Source organism: Coenobita brevimanus, chromosome 18 (assembly GCF_032717465.1).
Source record: "Coenobita brevimanus isolate Jiangsu-jjx chromosome 18, ASM3271746v2, whole genome shotgun sequence".
NCBI lineage: Eukaryota > Metazoa > Arthropoda > Malacostraca > Decapoda > Coenobitidae > Coenobita > Coenobita brevimanus.
In genome coordinates this window covers 30,000,919-30,018,939 of record NC_136971.1, presented here as the reverse complement: position 1 = coordinate 30,018,939, position 18,021 = coordinate 30,000,919, and the positions used below count along the sequence as shown (strand labels likewise).

The window sequence follows — 18,021 nt, the reverse complement described above, 5'->3', positions numbered from 1 at the left end:
AAGCATATAGTTCAGTGTTATCTTTACGATTCTTCAGTATTCACTGCTGTTAATTTGAAAAGTTCCTTTACTAATATCCCTAAAGGATGGACGTCACCTGTGTTGGGATAATACTGTGATTACTTCAGTGATCATGTTATTTTGATTATGCTGGATAAACTTTATGAGTGCTTTTGCTAACAATTTTCCTTGATACTCGTTCACTTGGTGAAAATTCTGCAAGTTACCAAGTAAATATTATATTTGCTAATTTCTCCGCCATTGTTATGCTTGTTAGTATTTCCTTTTGTATTGCTTCAATTCCACTATGTTTTCTCTAAACTGTAATTATTACCGATGTTGTATACCTTTTCTAGTAACGATTTTCAACCCTTGTGTTAGTGGACTCTTTTACCATTGACATGTGTTTCCGTTATAAAAAATGTCTTCCTTTACCTTGCTCAGGTTAACTATTTACATTCCATCATTATTTATTTTATTCTTTATTACTATCCAATATTGTACTTGACTCTGATTAGGGGTCTAGCTACATCGTTTGTTGCCACATCCTCATCTCTTTGCTCAGTTCTTCTATCGTATTTGATCTAGCTAGACTCCTTATCTATGTATTTCTCCATTTTGCCAGGGGACACACTTATAGTTGGCCAGGGAATTGTTACAGATGATTTTATGATTTGTTATTAACTAGACATTATATGACTCTTCACCTACCGTAGTTCATTCTTATATAAATGGTAGTGTATATACTGTATAATAATGTGTAACATATAGCCTTGTATAGCTATGCATATCCATGAGAGACCTACGTGATAGAATGCATGCTACACAGCGCCTGTACAGTTCTGCTGATAGGGTCGTCTGAACTCAGGGGTAGATAGGACTGCGCCGGCTCTGCCGGTCAGTTCAGCACTGGGGCTCACAGAGGTTGTCACCTGTAATATATTAATCCACAATAAAGACGTTAAAACTCAGTGGACATTTGAACCAACCCTGACAATAAACAAGTAGGCTAACACACGTACATGCATACATCATCTAATCCTGTGTTGCTTCATGAGCAGCATAGTAGCTCGGGACTAGGCAAGTTAGTACTGACATTTAAGATGTGTGACCAACCTCACTCATCCCTGAGTGGCATTACGTGAGCAATAAACCCAAACCACCCCTACACAGGCTCAGTCCGGCTGCAGCGCCATAATTACCTACTAAACCACCAGGCGCCATAGTTTGGTTATATGGTTACCACCCAGCGTTGTAAATGGTTTCCTGGTGTACAGGAAACCAATTGGATTTTCACTCAGCGAAGAGTCACCCGTAGACAGAAGGAAGAGGAAAGAAAGAAGGAAAGAAAGACATACGAGGATGGAAGGAAAGCAATAAGGAAGAGAGGAAAGGACAGTCACCTGAGAGCAGACTACATCGAGTGAGTGGACGGTGAATGCCCCCACCTACCACTTATAAACAAGTAACAAATGACGAAAATCTTCGTCAAGTTAAAACGAATAAGGTACAGGCGAGAGAGGGGTGCCAAATTCATTCTCTACCAACCTGACCTCTAGAGCTTCACAAGGGGCATTGATTCAGGTAGGGATTATAGAACAAAAACCAAAGGAGCGAATGTTCAGCGATGTTTACATTCATTGCACCCCTCACCGCTCATGTGGCTTAATATTTATCTTTTTATTTATCTGTCCATCTATCTGTCTCCAGTGAGAGGTCTTAATCCTGGAAGTGGTGGCCATAAATGAATCGGCTTATGTTATACACCCCTTCACTCATATACCTCTCCACCTCATCCCACATCTTATCCTCGGTTTCCCTCCTCGGTTGCCCTCCGCCTCATTTACGTACACTCTCTTAGCCAGTCATTTCTCCATTCCCTGCACGTGGTCAGATCATCTCCAGGCATTTCTGTTGAGGGCAGGATTATGAAATGCAGTGATATATTCCACGATTCGTTTCAGCTTAAAACATACCTCTCATATTTTAGGAGTCAGTGAATGATATCTCCAACTCTTCAAGTTCGAAAATTCTCTCCTTAACTCAGACAAACCATCTATTACTGGGCGTCATTAAATGAAGACGTCAACGTATTTAAGAGAGTACTAGTAGTACTAGCAGTAGTAGAAGTAGTAGCAGCAGCTATTGTTGTAGTTGTTTTTCTTGTAGTTGTTGTTCTTGTTCTAAATGTTGTTGCGAGCACAGGTTCTTCTGAAACGTGAACCCAGTAGAATGCAGACTGAATGTGACCCCCTTCAATAGTCCATCATCCTTCATTCTGGGGACAGTGAGGAAGTTAAGGACCCATTGAATTACCAAGCAGAGGAGACGACCAGCTAAGTCATTGCCACCGCGCGAAGACTTCCCTCTCCGGCACCACATAAAATACAAGATATTAACCCGGTGGATTGAAGACAAGCTGCATCCCTTCCGCAGTCCACCATCCTCATTTGTGGGGAATAGGGAAGTAGCTTAGGGTCGTTTATATAACCAGGCATTTGAAACACCCAAAGAAGATGACCCTCTCCTGCATTATTAAAGGAGCTAAGGAAGATATTTACCATGGAATCAAGAATTGTTCTGTGTTCTCCAGCTTCACTGCAGGCGTTCACTGCTACTTTAAAATGTTACCGAGTTCCACTTCCGTTGTAGGTGATAAACTAGGACGCTTTCATGGAGGTAGCACCGATTTCACCATGCACCTTCCCTTCCTGGTTATACAAACGTCCTTCAAACGTCGCCCTATTCCCCGAAAAGGAGGACGGTGGCCTGAGGGAGAACGTAAGTTCGGCCCTCAGTCCACTGCGTTCACAATAGATTATGGCTGAGATTGCTACTGTTGCCACTACTTCTACTACAGTCACTGCTGGTAAAGCTACAACTACTACTACTACTACTACTACTGCTACTACTATTACTACTACTACTACTACTACTACTGTTATGTACCATATCTGCAGGGTATTCTGCTTGCATTCGAAATTCCGTGAGATGGGGTGGCCATGTGGAGAGAATGGAGAATGAGAGACTGATTTGTAGGGTGTATGTGAGTAAGGTGGAGGGGTGAGATATAGGATGAGATATAGAAATTTGTTGTAGAGGCATTTGAGTGAGTGTATGTGAGTCAGAGAGATGGCGGCCTGATGGCAGAGGAAAGATTGATATTGGAAGCATCTATGGAGTTAAATATTAATCATTTTGCATATTCAGTTTGGACTCAACCTTTCAGTGTGACAACTTATATTTCATTCTTTCAAAGGGTGTTGGAGAGCCACATACTCAAGCGATGGCACCCGTATATTCGTCCCTTAGCTCCCTCCCATTAACCGAACGGAGGATGGTGAACTGCAGGAGAAGGACACGTTCAGCCTGCAGTCCCCACATTTCTTTTTTCTTTTAGATGAACCAAGGAGTCTACAAGAACACAACAAAAACTCTTGGTATGTCCATAGAGTCTTATCCACTATAAAAGAATCTTAGTGGTCTGAGGGTAAATGAAAGCCGTATCTAACCATATTAATACAAAAAAATATATATGGTAAGCACGATATAATCGTCCCGTAGCAGCAAGAACTGAATATAAATGTCATCACAGCAGCACAGCAGCAACAGCAACCCCAAACATCAGAATGTGAACCCTGTGGATTACTGGCTAAAGCTGCTCTTCTTACATAATCTACGGTTTTCCTTTTGGGTGCAGTGTAAGTATTCTTCAGTATGCATTTCTGTTGTAAATGTTGCTGGATAGGAAAGTCTTCATTTCTTGGCATCAGTATAACCGGGTGGCTCAACTTCCTGGTTATACAAATGTCCCTTAACTGCTTCTCTATCCCCATCAGAAATGAGGATGGTGGACTGCAGGAGAAGAGCAGCTTAAGCCTGCAGTCCACCGTTTTCCAGTTTCAGATGAGCTTCGTGCAACAACAACAACAATACACAGCACTACATTGAACCGTACCACATCACGACGCAGGTCATTAACTGAAGCGCCCAGAAACTCCTTCATCTGATCCTTTTGTTCTCGTTTTTTTTTTTTTTTCAGTTGTAGCTGGTGCAATGGGAAATATATTTCAAAGAGTGGAGGCGCACATCATGTTGTGGCGGGGAATTAAGTCAGTCTGAGGTACCATGCTGTTTTTATTATAATCTTAACCAGATTTTTGTCTTTTTCCCTCTTATTCCACGTAGCATAGTGGCAGAAGTAGACAGTGCTAAAGGCATACATCCTTTCTATGGCATTTCTTCGTGGCTGCCATAATATTCTAATGTTAATCTGCCGCTACAACTCAGCATTCAAGATGGAGAAACTGGAAAATTAGGCCAAGTTAGAAAAAAATAAAAAAATAAAAGGGTATAGGATGACCTCCGATCCATCTGTCCCTACTCCAAATAAGACGGTAAATATAGTCTTTGGTTTTCATTTTCAGTCGTGGCTGGTGCAGTGGGAAATATACTTCAGAGAGTGGAGGTGCCCCAGTACGCCTTCGCTGGGGGTCAAGCCAACCTGAGCTGCTACTACGACCTCCGCTCCACCCGCCTCTATTCCCTCAAGTGGTACCACAACCGCACCGAGTTCTACAGATATGTGCCGACAGAGAGGGACCAGCCTATTAACATACAGCCATCACATAACTTTGCTGTCCATGTAAGTTGACGGATATATGTGTGTGTGTGTGTGTGTGTGTAAGAGAGAGAGAGAGAGAATTTTTGCCAAGGAATATAGAGGGAAATGCCTGGTAATGAAAGGAAATAGAAAGACGGTTAGCAGAAAGAGATGTATAATGACTGTTCGAATAATACGCTAGGCAGAAAAGGGACTGAGGTTGTGAAAAAAAAATCAAAAGTATAAGAAAAAAAATAATAGTGATGATAATGATAAGGCTACTACTACTAATAAGTCATTATTATTATTATTATTATTATTATTATTATTATTATTTATAAAAGATGCGTTGTTACAGAGATGAGCTGGGACTAAAAACGCTGATTTCTGTTAAGTACACCGAATTATTTTATCGTCGTTTCATTTATAAAGGCTCCAACATGCTTGCATGCGTAGGCCTTGGTCACCTAGTGGCGGCTCTCCATTCTGCTCGATCTTTGGCAGGCTTCCTATCCAGTCCCTTATCCCTGCGGTTACACTCTTTGACCTCGTCCCAGGTCCTCTTCGGTCTGCCTCTCGCAACCTTACCCCCAACATTCACACTACTATTTACATGAATTCGTTATACCTAGATTTGACTTTTTGTTTTGTTTTTTCTACTACACTAGGGTTTTTTTATTCTCTATCACCAGGTGACTATACTCTGCAGTGAGAAATCCATATTGTCAGAAATTTAAACTCTAAAGTTCGAGGAGGTAAATTTTTATAGCTTATTCTTGCCTTCTCGTGAAGATTATTTTTTAAAGTTAGGAAGGACTCTATTCTTGACAAGGTCAATAAAGACTACAGCTAACCTCTTTTATTCCATAAATTCTTCCCTGAGTATTATAAAATCGACTGAAAACGACAAAAATTATTTGAAAATACACCAAGAGGTAAAGATGAGCATGGGATCTGCTAAATATGACATCATGAATTATATCATACTGATATATTACAAAGAACATTAGAACAGCGCTGCAAGAAAGATTAGAACATTTTCAGTCATGTTCTTTTGAAGAAAAAATACTTGCAAGTCTGTCTTTTTTTCTCTCTCTCTTTTCTAATAGCTCATAAAAAATGACAAGGACTGTTTGTGCCATAAATAAAATATACGTTGATTGAAACATAGCAAAGAATGTAGGTCTCTCTAGAAAAGATGTAAGTGGTACCGTGAAAGATTCACATAAGATAAATATCGGTAACGGTGCATCAGGGAGTGAATATTGCCCACACAACCCTCGAAGTCAGTCTGTTCCTCTTGGTGTCAAAGCAGAGACTCTTGAATGCAGCAGAAACACAATGGAATTCCACTGAACTGTGAGGGTGGGTAGGAAGGGAAACTCACGAACTGCAGTCGACTTGGACCTCTGCTTTTTCCAGAAGTGCTTAGGCTAGATTACCTTAGATTTAGTTAAGTCAGGTTGCAATTGTTGTTTTCCAAGGGAATCTGGCTTGATGAGGTTAGGATAGGAGAGGTTAGGTTGGTTTTCCGGGAGTAAGCATGAAGGCCGTAATACGATACTATAGGCTGTATTACAAGTGGCTTTAGAGACTGTGTAACTTCTTCGTTGTCGATTTATTTTGCACGCTCCACCTCAGTATCCTCTTGTATATTATTGATGCATAGTGTGTCGATATCAAAAACATCTGTATAGCAATCAAGGGAATGTTAAGGTGTCATGTGGAAAATAAAACGCTGACAAGAGATGCAACAACTCCTCCCATCTCACCTGCAATAAGGCTAAATATTTAATGAAAGGGTATTAACCGGTTATGCGAGAGTGAAATACATTAAACAGCATTACCTAGCAACGTTGATTAATTATTTCCCACATAGAATAGCGAGAACTTTCTTTGCGAAAGGATTTACAGTTATATTTCAAGGTGAAAACTATCTTATTTATTCATCTAGTACCAGATACCTATATTCCCAAGAGTGGACATAAATGAATCACCTCCCTATCACCCTGCCCTTCGACATCAAACTGCCCTCTCTCTTGTCTCCACACAGACTAACTGTTCACACCCTGTAAATCACATCGCCATTATCCTCTAGTAAGAAATATGAACCGTTGATTAACTAAATAGTCTAGGACACACAGGCAGAAGTAGTAGTAGTAGTAGTAGTAGTAGTAGTAGTAGTAGCAGTAGTAGTAGTAGTAGCAGTAGTAGTAGTAGTAGTAGTAGTAGTAGCAGTAGTAATAGTAATGATATTAACAGTTTTGCAGTAGTAGTAGCAGCAGTAGTAGTAGTAGTGATGGTGGTGGTGGTAATAGTCAATCAGTCAACCAATCAATCAAATTTTTCATAACATAAATCTCAAGCGATATATATTACATATACTGTAGCCTTAATATAATGTACGATTCATAAAAGAATTTCACTATGGAACTAGGTATAATATCTGAGTATAATATGAGTATAATATCTGAGTATAATATGAGTATAATATCTGAGTATAATATGAGTATAAAATCTGAGTATAGTATGAGTATAATATCTGAGTATAATATGAGTATAATATCTGAGTATAATAAAAAATTATAACATAGCTAATAACTAAAAAAGAAATTAGCTCTTCGTGCAATTGCTGGTTTTCCTTCAGGGAGATATCAATTCATACTTTTAACCAGAAAGCTCTCAGAGAGCGTATACCCCCACCAATGTCATGGCCATTAAAAAGGATCAGCACCTGGATCTGTGGATATAGGATCAGGATCCGGATCTGCCCCAAAATTTAATCAATTCTTTCTTGGCCACTGGGCCACTTTTCCACAAAATTTCATTGAAACTTATTAAGAACAGATGGAGATATTGTGCGGGATACTCCGGACAGGGATCCGCCACCAAATTTCATCATCTCTTCCTTGCCCAATGGCCCACCTCTCCACAAAGTTTCACCAAAATCCGTTCGTAACTTTCTGGTTAATCCCGGATCCGGATCCGTGGATGTAGGATCCGGATCCGAACCCGGATCTGCCCCAAAGTTTAATCATTTCTTTCTTGGTCCATGGACCCCCTTTTCACAAAATTTCACTGAATTTCATTGATAACTTTTGGATAATGTGCGGGATACCCCAGATCTGGATCTGGATCCAACCCAAAATTTAATCATTTCTCCATTGGCCCATAGACCACCCTTCCACAAAGTTTCATCAAATCCAGTTCTAAACTTTTTGAGTAATCTTGCTAACAGACAGACAGACAGATAAACAAACAAACAAACAAATAAATGCGGGGTAAAACATAACCTCTTTGGCGGAGGCAATAAATGCAGTGAAAAATACCCTATCTCTCATATTAACCCGCTGCATCCCGTTGACGTATATATACGTACACTCATTTTGTCACTGTCAGTTCCGCTGACGTATATAAACGCGAATCAATTGCAAGGTCCCTATTTTGCATAATTTTCAATTTTCGCAAGTGATTTTTGGTATGTATACATGGGACACCTTCCTCTACAAGATGCCAGGCAGGGACAATGTCTTACCCAGCATTACTTCCCCCCCCCCCACATGTCATTGTCTCGGCAATACACCTGTTACCAGTGACCTGGCCAGTAAAGACATGTCATGCCATGGTATGAAATTCAGGGCCAGAGTGATTCCCCAATTCATGACAATGTGGAGGACAAACTTTACATAGCATTAGAGGAAGAAACAGTCAGAAATGATGATCAGGTAATGTTGCAAAAAAAAGGTCATGTATGTTGATGTGTTTGGTGAGTGAAACAATGCTTATATTGCCTATATTACTGTGTGAAAACCAATATACTCTCATACTACATAAAATTTCATACCAAATAAATAAATACCATTTATGAGTGGTGTGGAAGAGTTACCCTCCCATAGAACTCGTTTTCTTTGGAGCCAGCCTGATAGAAAACACAGTAAGGTAAGGAAGTACTGCTACCCGTATCGAGTATTTTAAACCTCAGGTGAGCGATTTCTCTATGGATTTTCGATGTTTCTCACCAAAAGTGGAGGTTCGAGCCAAAAATTTTTTTTTTCAAAAAATGGTCAGGATTGGGGGGAGTCAGTGGTGGAAAAGTGGTCAGGACGGGGCGGGTTAAACTGGAGTAATGGGAACTGCCAAACAACCAACTTCCTGGCCTCGGTTGCTTGACAACTAGCAGAGGAGTTTCATGTAATGCTGCCTATGTAGCTGGGTAGCAGACAGAGGCAACAGCAGCAGTAGAAGTGGTAATTTACCTATCAGTTACCATCACCTTGCAACATACAGGAATAAATATTACATAACCTTCAGAAACTTTGTATAACTGCAAACATTCTCATACTAATGTTGTAAAAATATGGTTAAGAGAGAACAGCAAACATAAATAAAAAATAAATAAATAAATAAAAATAGAGTAGCCTACTGACTTCACCCTTAACCCACCCCGTGCCAACAATGTACATGTACGTTGGCCCCTATATGCGCGGACAGTGCCACTGACGTATACTGTATATACGTCGGCAATTTGATATATTTGCCAAAATTTTAACATTCAAATTAGGTGCCAAAAAATCAGCTAGGATATTCCTGTGCTTCTCTAGTTCTCTCTAGTTTTCCTATATCATCTATATAATCAACAAGAGTGTTTTTGGCTCGAATAGCATAGTTACCGATGAAGAAAACGAAGATCTACCTCAACTCAATGGGTGTTGGAGGTGGCCAATAAAGTCTATGGACGTTACTCTGAAGTTTTCAGCTGCCTGATCAGGGAGAATCGACCTCATAATCGACCTAAATGGCTTCTGTGAGTACATTTATGGTTGTTCTCCATGTTTTCTAATCATTTCTAACCTATCCAGCAAAAAAAAAAAAAAAAAAAATCAAAAATTGACTGGCACCACAGCTCCATGAGGGTCCCAAGTCTGCTGGCACTCGGCAGGTTAACAAAACAAATCCATATAATATATCCAATTTTTAAAATGACAAAAGTATATAAAGGCAGTAATGAAACCACAAAAACTTAAAACAGAAATAACACTAAGGAGGAAAATACAGATGTAAAATACAGTGGAATAATACTTAGAACTGTTTAAAAAGTATTGTAGAATACTACACTAATATTAAATAATGCATATAAAAATTTTTGGTACTATCAAATTTACAAAAAGGAAAATAACATATAATTTTGCATAAAAAATAAACTTTATTGCCAGGTCTTAAAATATATAATGAAAATCAAAAGTTAACCAAATGAAAGAGCAACACGTTTACAAGAAATTTCAATAAAACTAAACGAAACAAAATCCGTGTTAAACTAGTGTGGGACTAAAGAGTATCATCCTCTCATTGGCAGTACAACTGGAGTTCCTCGCAGCTCGTGTCCTTGTACCCATATTCTGGATTTTATGCAGTCCACACCATTATCTTCTATTGCTACATTGTAATAATTTTTTAATAATTCATTGGTTAGTGTGAAAAAAAAAAAAAAACCTGAATGAAGAAACTGAATGTTTTGTTAAATAAGTGGACACTCCTAAGCACATATCTTTTATAAAATTGCTCTTGCACCGGTGCAAGGTGATATCTGAGCTGCAGCTGACCACAAGTTTCAGCTGCTTCATGCACAATACAATACGAGGAACACCAGTGATTCTTTGCAGTACATTTGCATAAGCTACTTCGAAAGTATATGGAAAATTGTAGATTTCACTGTTTTTCTGCAGTTCCATAAAAATATCTCATAATCTGGTTTACTAAATAATGTAAAAAGAAACATAAAAACTTCTTTTTCCACTTTCTTAAAGGACCTTAAAATGCTATTTGTGCTTGGATAAAATTTCTTAATGATCAGTTCCACGTCTTTCTTCTGCAGGTCTACTCATACAATATGGACCAAATATTTATATGAATTAACATTATGAAACTAAATGCCTCATAGGGTTAAAGATTCCCCATGATTCATGCCCTCCTCAAAACACATGCATTTAGTTTTATAAATGTTCATTTTAAGTTTATGGATTTACTCTTCATTTTCTGTTCATATTTGACTTTGAAAATACAGCAGTATCATCAGACTATGCTATGACATTTAATCTTGATATTCCTAAGCTGTAACTTTATTTTAACTCTGAGATGTGTTAATACTTCTACCTATGTAAAATATGAGAGGGAAAGGCGAGAGATTCTACCCTTGTCCAATTCCTTTTTCTAGCCGATAAAAATCACCATGGTGCTCCCTTCAAAAAACATCGACATACTGGTTGCTAAGATAGTACATCAGCATAAGTGCGATGTCCACAGGATCTCCTCTGTTTAAAAGCTTTGTTCCTAATACAATAATGGGGTCTACTTCATCGAAGGCTTTGGAGAGGACAATATACATGATTATTCCAGAACCCTTGTTTCATGAGTTACTAGAAAACTAGCATCACTGGTTGAATTACCATTTTCAAACCCAAACTGTCCTTTGACATGGAGCACATTTTCTCTTTAAAAATGCCAAGTAGCAGAATTTCAGTTAGTTTTGAAATGCACGAGAAATGTAGAACTGGTTTCAAATGTCCAGAGTTTTTTTTGTATTTCCCTTATTATCTTTCACAATTGGAAGAATATTCCCATTTAAAAGCATAATAGATATATAACAATGGGCGAAGCATACACTGAATAATTATGATAAAAGAGTAAGAAACTGAGAAGACGAATTAAGAAAACAAAAATCAAGTGAATACCGTCGTGACCCACTCCATCTCTCGGTTGAGTGAGAGCACGACGGAAATTATTCACAAGATGTTCTAAGATACATCTTCCTAATTTCTGTCCATATATTCTTAAGTAATTTAAAGAACTCTCACCTGCTAAGATGGGTTATGACTTCTTAAGAATTTGGACTTGAATATATGTAGAGTATCTCTGTCAGCACTTGTTCCATAAAAAATACTGGTTGTTATTTCCTGGTCCCTCTTATATTTTATTCCACTCCACAAATTACTTTTGTCTTTATGAGAACATTTTTCAGTAACTGATTTACAGATTTCATCATGCTCATATTTTTTTCCAGTTTTTGGGAATTTGGGGCATTCTTAAGATTTTTTCTTGTCATTAACATTATAGCCTACAAAGGTCCACAGTGTCACGCTGTTTTCCTGTATGGAATCAGTTTAGGACACATAACCTTGCATCTCTGAGCAGTTCTCTAACCCGGTGGTTACAACCTGGAATAATTTTGTACATATTCATGTTAACATTTATTTTCCTTATAAGAGTCAGTAGCAACTACCATCGATTCACAAAGTGTAGTATAATATTTATAATTAACTGGAGGTGGTGTGGGTTACGGCAGCTTGTGGTGGGACAACAGAGTAACAAGCACTCCCGCTCTCCAATCATTCGTGCACAAACTGCCTCATCAACCACTCCAAGCTTTCCAGCATAAGCCAATTCCTATATTTATATTATCAGCCAACACATTTAAATTTTTATTTGGTGAAGCATTTAAACATGTTAATGAAAGATCCACTGTTAGTGGCATGTAATATGATCCTATGATATCATGTAATATTTCTACTTCGGATAGCTTTACCATATTGTGCTGCCTCCCTACCACATAATCTAACCATCTACTCATCGAAATACTGTACCACACAAAAATAATTCAACTAGAGGATTGGAGATTAACATCGAAGCAAGAAAGTAAACAATTTCTCAAAATTACCTACATTTTTCCTGGCTCGTCCAGAATAAGGATAAGCATTAAAATCTTCAATAAAAATATTGCATCAAACTTGTTGTCATTTGTAACACTTTCTAATGTAGTTAACGATTCTAGATGTCTATTTAATGTGCTAATTTCCAAGATATCACTGTTTAAGTAGACATTAATCAATAAATCATCCAACCCTTGAAATGCAATGCTAAGTTTTCGTTTTCGTTTTCGTTTTTAAAGGCTCCAACATGCTTGCATGTGTCGGCCTTGGTCACCTAATGGCGGCTCTCCATGCTGCACGATCCATGGCAGCCTCCCTGTTCAGTCCCTTAACCCTAAGGTCACACTTAATGACCTCGTCCCATGTCTTTCTCGGTCTACCCCTCATAACCCCACCCCCAATATTAACACTTCTCACCTTCCTCACCCAGCTATCATCCCCCATCCTCTCCACATGTCCAAACCACCTCAATCTACCTCTCCTCATCACAACACCAATACACTCCAGTCCCATCCTACCTCTCAACTCTTCCATTGTAAACCCAGCCCCTCCAGGCCTTGGACGCAGGGACGCACTGCACATCCACCTAATCATTGTCATTTCTGTACGTCTGAGCCGGCGAATGTCTTCCTCCTTCACTGCCCAGGTCTCACTGCCATACAGCATTACACTCCTAACACACGCTGCATACAAAGACCCCTTAGCACGTAGGGAGAGCCCCCTCAATGTCAGGAGAGGCAAGAGCTCCCTGAACTTCTTCCAACCACTTCTCACCCTAGCCACAGAGCTAGCTCCAGCCCCACCTCCAGCACACAACATGTCTCCTAAATAACAAAACTCTTCCACACACTCAAGAGATTCACCAGCAAGTTCAATTCTTTCACGTCTGACGATCTCCACCTGCTCACCCCGGCACGCCGTACACATAAAATCAGCATTATCTCGCAGTCTACCTCTGATACCACTACATCTCTTATGCACCCATTTATCACACACACCGCACAAGATGGAATTACTTCCCACGCCCTTGTGGCAAACTGCACATGGCCACTCTCCCTCGTCTTTGACAGTACCGCCACCAACCCTAGATATCATCACTTTTGTTTTATCTGCATTTACCCTTAAACCCTTTTGCCCCATACCATCTCTCCACTTCCTAAACCTTTCCTCCGCCTCCCTTTCATTCTCTGCAATCAACACCAAATCATCAGCATACAACAACTCCCACGGGAGTCCGTTTCTAAAGTCACGTGAAAGGGCTTCAAGTACCATGATAAACAACATGGGACTCAAGACTGACCCCTGATGCACACCAACATTCACGGAAAACTCATCACTCAAATCTCCATTCACTCTCACCTGGGTGTGAGCACCCACATACATGGCCATAACCACCCTAACCAGCCACTCCTCCAAGCCAAGCTTTCTCATTGCCCACTTCACCACCTCTCTAGGGACTTTGTCAAAGGCCTTTTCCAAATCAACAAAAACAAAATAAAGATCCCTTCTCCTACCAATATATTTTTCCTGAAGCTGTCGAACAATGAATATGGCATCAGTGGTCCCCCTACCTGGCATAAACCCAAACTGCATCTCATCAATATTCACTCTTTCTCTAATCATACCTTCTAAAACTCTCTCCATTACCTTCATTATCTGATCTAAAAGCTTTATACCTCTATAATTCCCTCTTTCCAGGGCATCACCCTTCCCTTTATACACATTTACAATTACACTCTTCAGCCAATCATCTGGGACAACACACTCATAAATAATCCTATTTATCAGGTCAGTGACTAAACTCACCCCTATATCGCCTGAGGCCTTCAACATTTCGGCAGTCAACCCAGACACACCTGCTGCCTTCCCCACCCTCATCCTGCCTATTGCCTCACTCACAGTAGCAGTATCAATCAAAGGCCAAGGGCCAGACACTGGATCTGCTGGCTCCAAACCTTCCCTGTCCCAGTCAAACTCCTCATTCAACAACCGGTTATAATGCTCTCTCCATGCATCTTTAATATCCTCACTGTTCACCACTACCCTTCCTTCATCATTCTTCACACACTGCTCACCTATGATATCCCGATTATCCCTCTTCACCTGACCTGCCACCCTAAATATATTTTTCCTTTCCCCATGATTTAGGTTATCAAGTAATTGTCTCTGTGACTCAGACTTTGCCCTGTATACCTCTCTCCTAGCCCTACGCTTGGCAGCCAAATATTCCTCTTTGCTACCACCCTTCTTCCATTCCCGGAAAAGCCTTCTTTTCTCCTTAATTGCAGCTTCTACACCCTCATCCCACCACCAAGTTACTTTATGTCTTGGTGGTCCTCTTGTCCAGCCGCATGTTACATCAGTAACTCTCAAGAAATTGTTCTTGAGGGCTCTGTACTGTTCATTAACGCCTCTGTCTACAGCTCCCTGTTCAGCCACCACTCTCCTCAACTCGCTATAGAAGGCATCCCTTACTACTTGATTTTTCAGCTTCCATATTTTCCTCCTAGGTACATAAGTCCTCTTTTTCATCATTTGTTCTTTAAGCACCATATCACAAATCAATAGTTTGTGCTGCTGCACACACTCCTCACTTCCTATAACTTTAACATCCCTCACTAACCTCCTATCGGCCCTCCTAACCAGAAAATAATCTATCTGACTGCTATTTCCCCCAGACTCATACGTAATTAACCTACTGTCTCTTTTCCTAAAATATGTGTTGCACACAATCATGTCCGTTGCCTCCCCAAACTCGAGTATCCTTTCCCCTTCTGCATTCCTTAGACCATATGCACATCCCCCATGCACTCCTTCATAACCTTGGGCTGCTTCACCTACATGACCATTTAAGTCCCCTCCCAAAATCACTATCTCATCATCCCGCATACCACCCACTACACGTATTAAATCATCCCAAAATCTATCTTTCTCTGATTCATCCAATCCTGCCTGTGGAGCATATGCCGATATAATCACAGCTATCTTTCTTCCCAACAGAATTTTCACAACCAATATCCTATCGCTTACTCTCAAAACATTCATAACATATTCCACCCATTTCTCCGCAACCATCACACCAACACCTCCATATCCGTCTGTCCTCCCCTGCCAAAACAACTTATAGCAACAGTCCTTCCCAACAATCTTTCTGGCTGATCCACCCCTGTACCGGACTTCCTGCAAACACGCCACGTCCACCCACCTCCTACTGAATGCCTCAACGACTTCCCTGCTCTTCCCCTCAAACTTCCCACATTCCATGAACCCACCCTCATCCCCATGGGTGATTTACTGTCCTCAGGCTTGCTTTGAAACCTTTTTGTTTTGTCATCTTCAGTATTAATAAATGGGGACAGACACAGCACAGGTCCCACTCACCGCACAATCCCAGGTCCAGGCAATGGATCTGGGACCCCTAGCCCACCAGCTTACCAGTGGCTGTGGTAGTGGCCTCGGGGCACCCTGCCAGGACAGCTGCAGGGACACCCTCCAAGCGCGTCTTGGCACTGCAACTATCCCGCCATTATACACCCACTGATAGGGCAGCCTCCTGGGACGCTACTCCCAGGTTCGGGCCCCTCTCTATTGGGCGGAAGCGGCAGCCTGGGAACCGCAATGCCCTGTACCCTCTAGCACAGGCCCGAGCCCCATCTCGCCCTGGACCCATGATCTATGCCGGCGGAACCCCCGCCACGCCTCCCCCCAGAAGTCCGCCACTAGGTAGCGGGGGCAAATACAATAAAAAGAAATCAATGGTGATTTTGTTCAAATTTTAGGTAAAGGTTTCCTCCACATAACAGCCAAACCTCCCTCTAGATGTCCTGAAGTAGATGCCAATGATTTTCAGAATATGTTGCTGCTGCACCCACAAACGCATAATTCTCATCAACATAATCTTGTTTGCACATTTTGCTTTGTGTCCCCTGAGTTTCTTGAAGAAATATTATGTAATAATTTCTACCCACCATTTCACGAATAGATTTAATATAGTCGCACTTATACGAGCAAATACTAAAATTCATACGATACATGATTAAAGCAGTAACACGTAAAAAATATATTTTACAAATATTTGTACTAAAAAAGGGCAGAAATATAAAATAATCTATAATTTATGCTCATCAGCAGACTTATGTCTGTTACAGATTTTATCAACAATTATTTGTTCCAGCCAAAGATCTGGACTGATTAAAGCCCCTGTCACACATATGTGACTCAAGGGACAGCTGCAGCGTGACTCAGGGTCATAACACATTTTTTCATCGATCGTCCCTTGATTTACCAATGAAGCCCCAACTCTTTAGGTCGCTCGTGAGCCGCTGGGATGACTCGTCGCTCCTCACGATTTTTTAACGCACATGTTAAAAATTCATGGCCGCCTCACGACTCACAAAAAGTTGTGTCACAGTTGCATCGCAGTGGGGAGTGTTGTAGGTCGGTCGTGAAGCAGTCTTAGCTCAATTGGATGCATCATGATGCGGTCGTAGTGTGTCGTGATGCAGTCGCCAACAAAAAAAAAGTTATGACCGTGTCACAACTGTGCGACGAGTCGCTGACCACGGCCAGACCATGCCAAGACCCTGAGACAGCCATGCCATGTATTTTGAAAGTCCATCTGGCTAATTGGAATCATGGTTCATGACCACGTGACAACTGCAACAAGACCACATGATGACTGGGCTACGCCTGAGTCAAGACCACACAAAGAGCACACCAAGAGTCTTGGCAGGAAACCTGGCATGGGTGGCGAGGTGACAACACCGATCACACATGGCAACTGCGAGTCCTTGAGCTCACGGCGTATAAACCACGACAGGGCCGCGTCTGCTATCAGTTCACGCTTGGCCGCCTGCCTCCATGCGTCACCCCAGCAGTCTGCCACATTTTCCACACCTCCACGGGAGGTCATGGTGCATTCCCCAACCGCATCACGCAGTCGTGTTGTGTTCGTGGGTGGTCATGTCACGGTAGGGCTGACAGAAATCCATTAAATTTCAAATTTGAAGACTCGTAGCTCCATCGCCATGCAGTCGCCTCACGATCTTGTCACGTTCTTGAGGACGTCACCACCGATCGTGAGGCAGTCGTGATGCAGTCGTGAGCAGAGCAGACTTGGGGCCAGTTTGGAGGCGTGGGAGCCAACTAGGATACAACCTTGGGCCGAGCCGTGGTCGACCATTGAGTCACGTATGTGTGACAGGGGCTTAAGTTCTTGTCAGTTATATTAACAGTAGCCTTAAATGCTGTGGCAGTAGTAGTAGTAGTAGTAGTAAAAGTAGTAGTAGTAGTAGTAGTAGTAGGAGGAGGAGGAGGAGGCAGAAGAGGAGGAGCAGTAGCAGCAGTAGTAGTAGCACAAGTATTACGAGTAGCAGTAGTGGTGGTGGCAGTACTCTCGGTGGTAGTACTGGTATTAGTAGTAGTAGTAGTAGTAGTAGTAGTAGTAGTAGTAGTCGTAGTAGTAGCAGTAATCATTAGCTTCGTTGTTATCATAGTCATCGTCGTTGTTGTCGTTGTAGTACTAGAGCAATCCCAGGTTCATTATGAGTTAAACCTGTGGGTTGGAGACCAAAGGAACCAAAGGCAAGAAATCTGTCATGTTTATCTCTCAAACATAAATAAATAAATATTAAAGTAAATACAAAGTAGCCAAATCCAAGGCCATTAGTTTCTGGATGCCTGGATACATTGTATTTGAAAGCCTAGAGATCAAAG

The 18,021-nt window shown here is 41.0% G+C and overlaps 1 protein-coding gene across 1 annotated transcript in view; it reads left to right on the top strand.

The window, feature by feature from the left end:
* The window catches only part of LOC145391443 (uncharacterized), a 238,177-nt gene that overhangs the window by 1,454 nt on the left and 218,702 nt on the right, over nucleotides 1-18,021 (top strand). Inside the window, exon 3 of the mRNA XM_080266056.1 lies at nucleotides 4,443-4,645. Within this exon, the coding sequence (XP_080122182.1) occupies nucleotides 4,443-4,645 (203 nt within the window). The remainder of the gene's footprint in view (nucleotides 1-4,442; nucleotides 4,646-18,021) is intronic.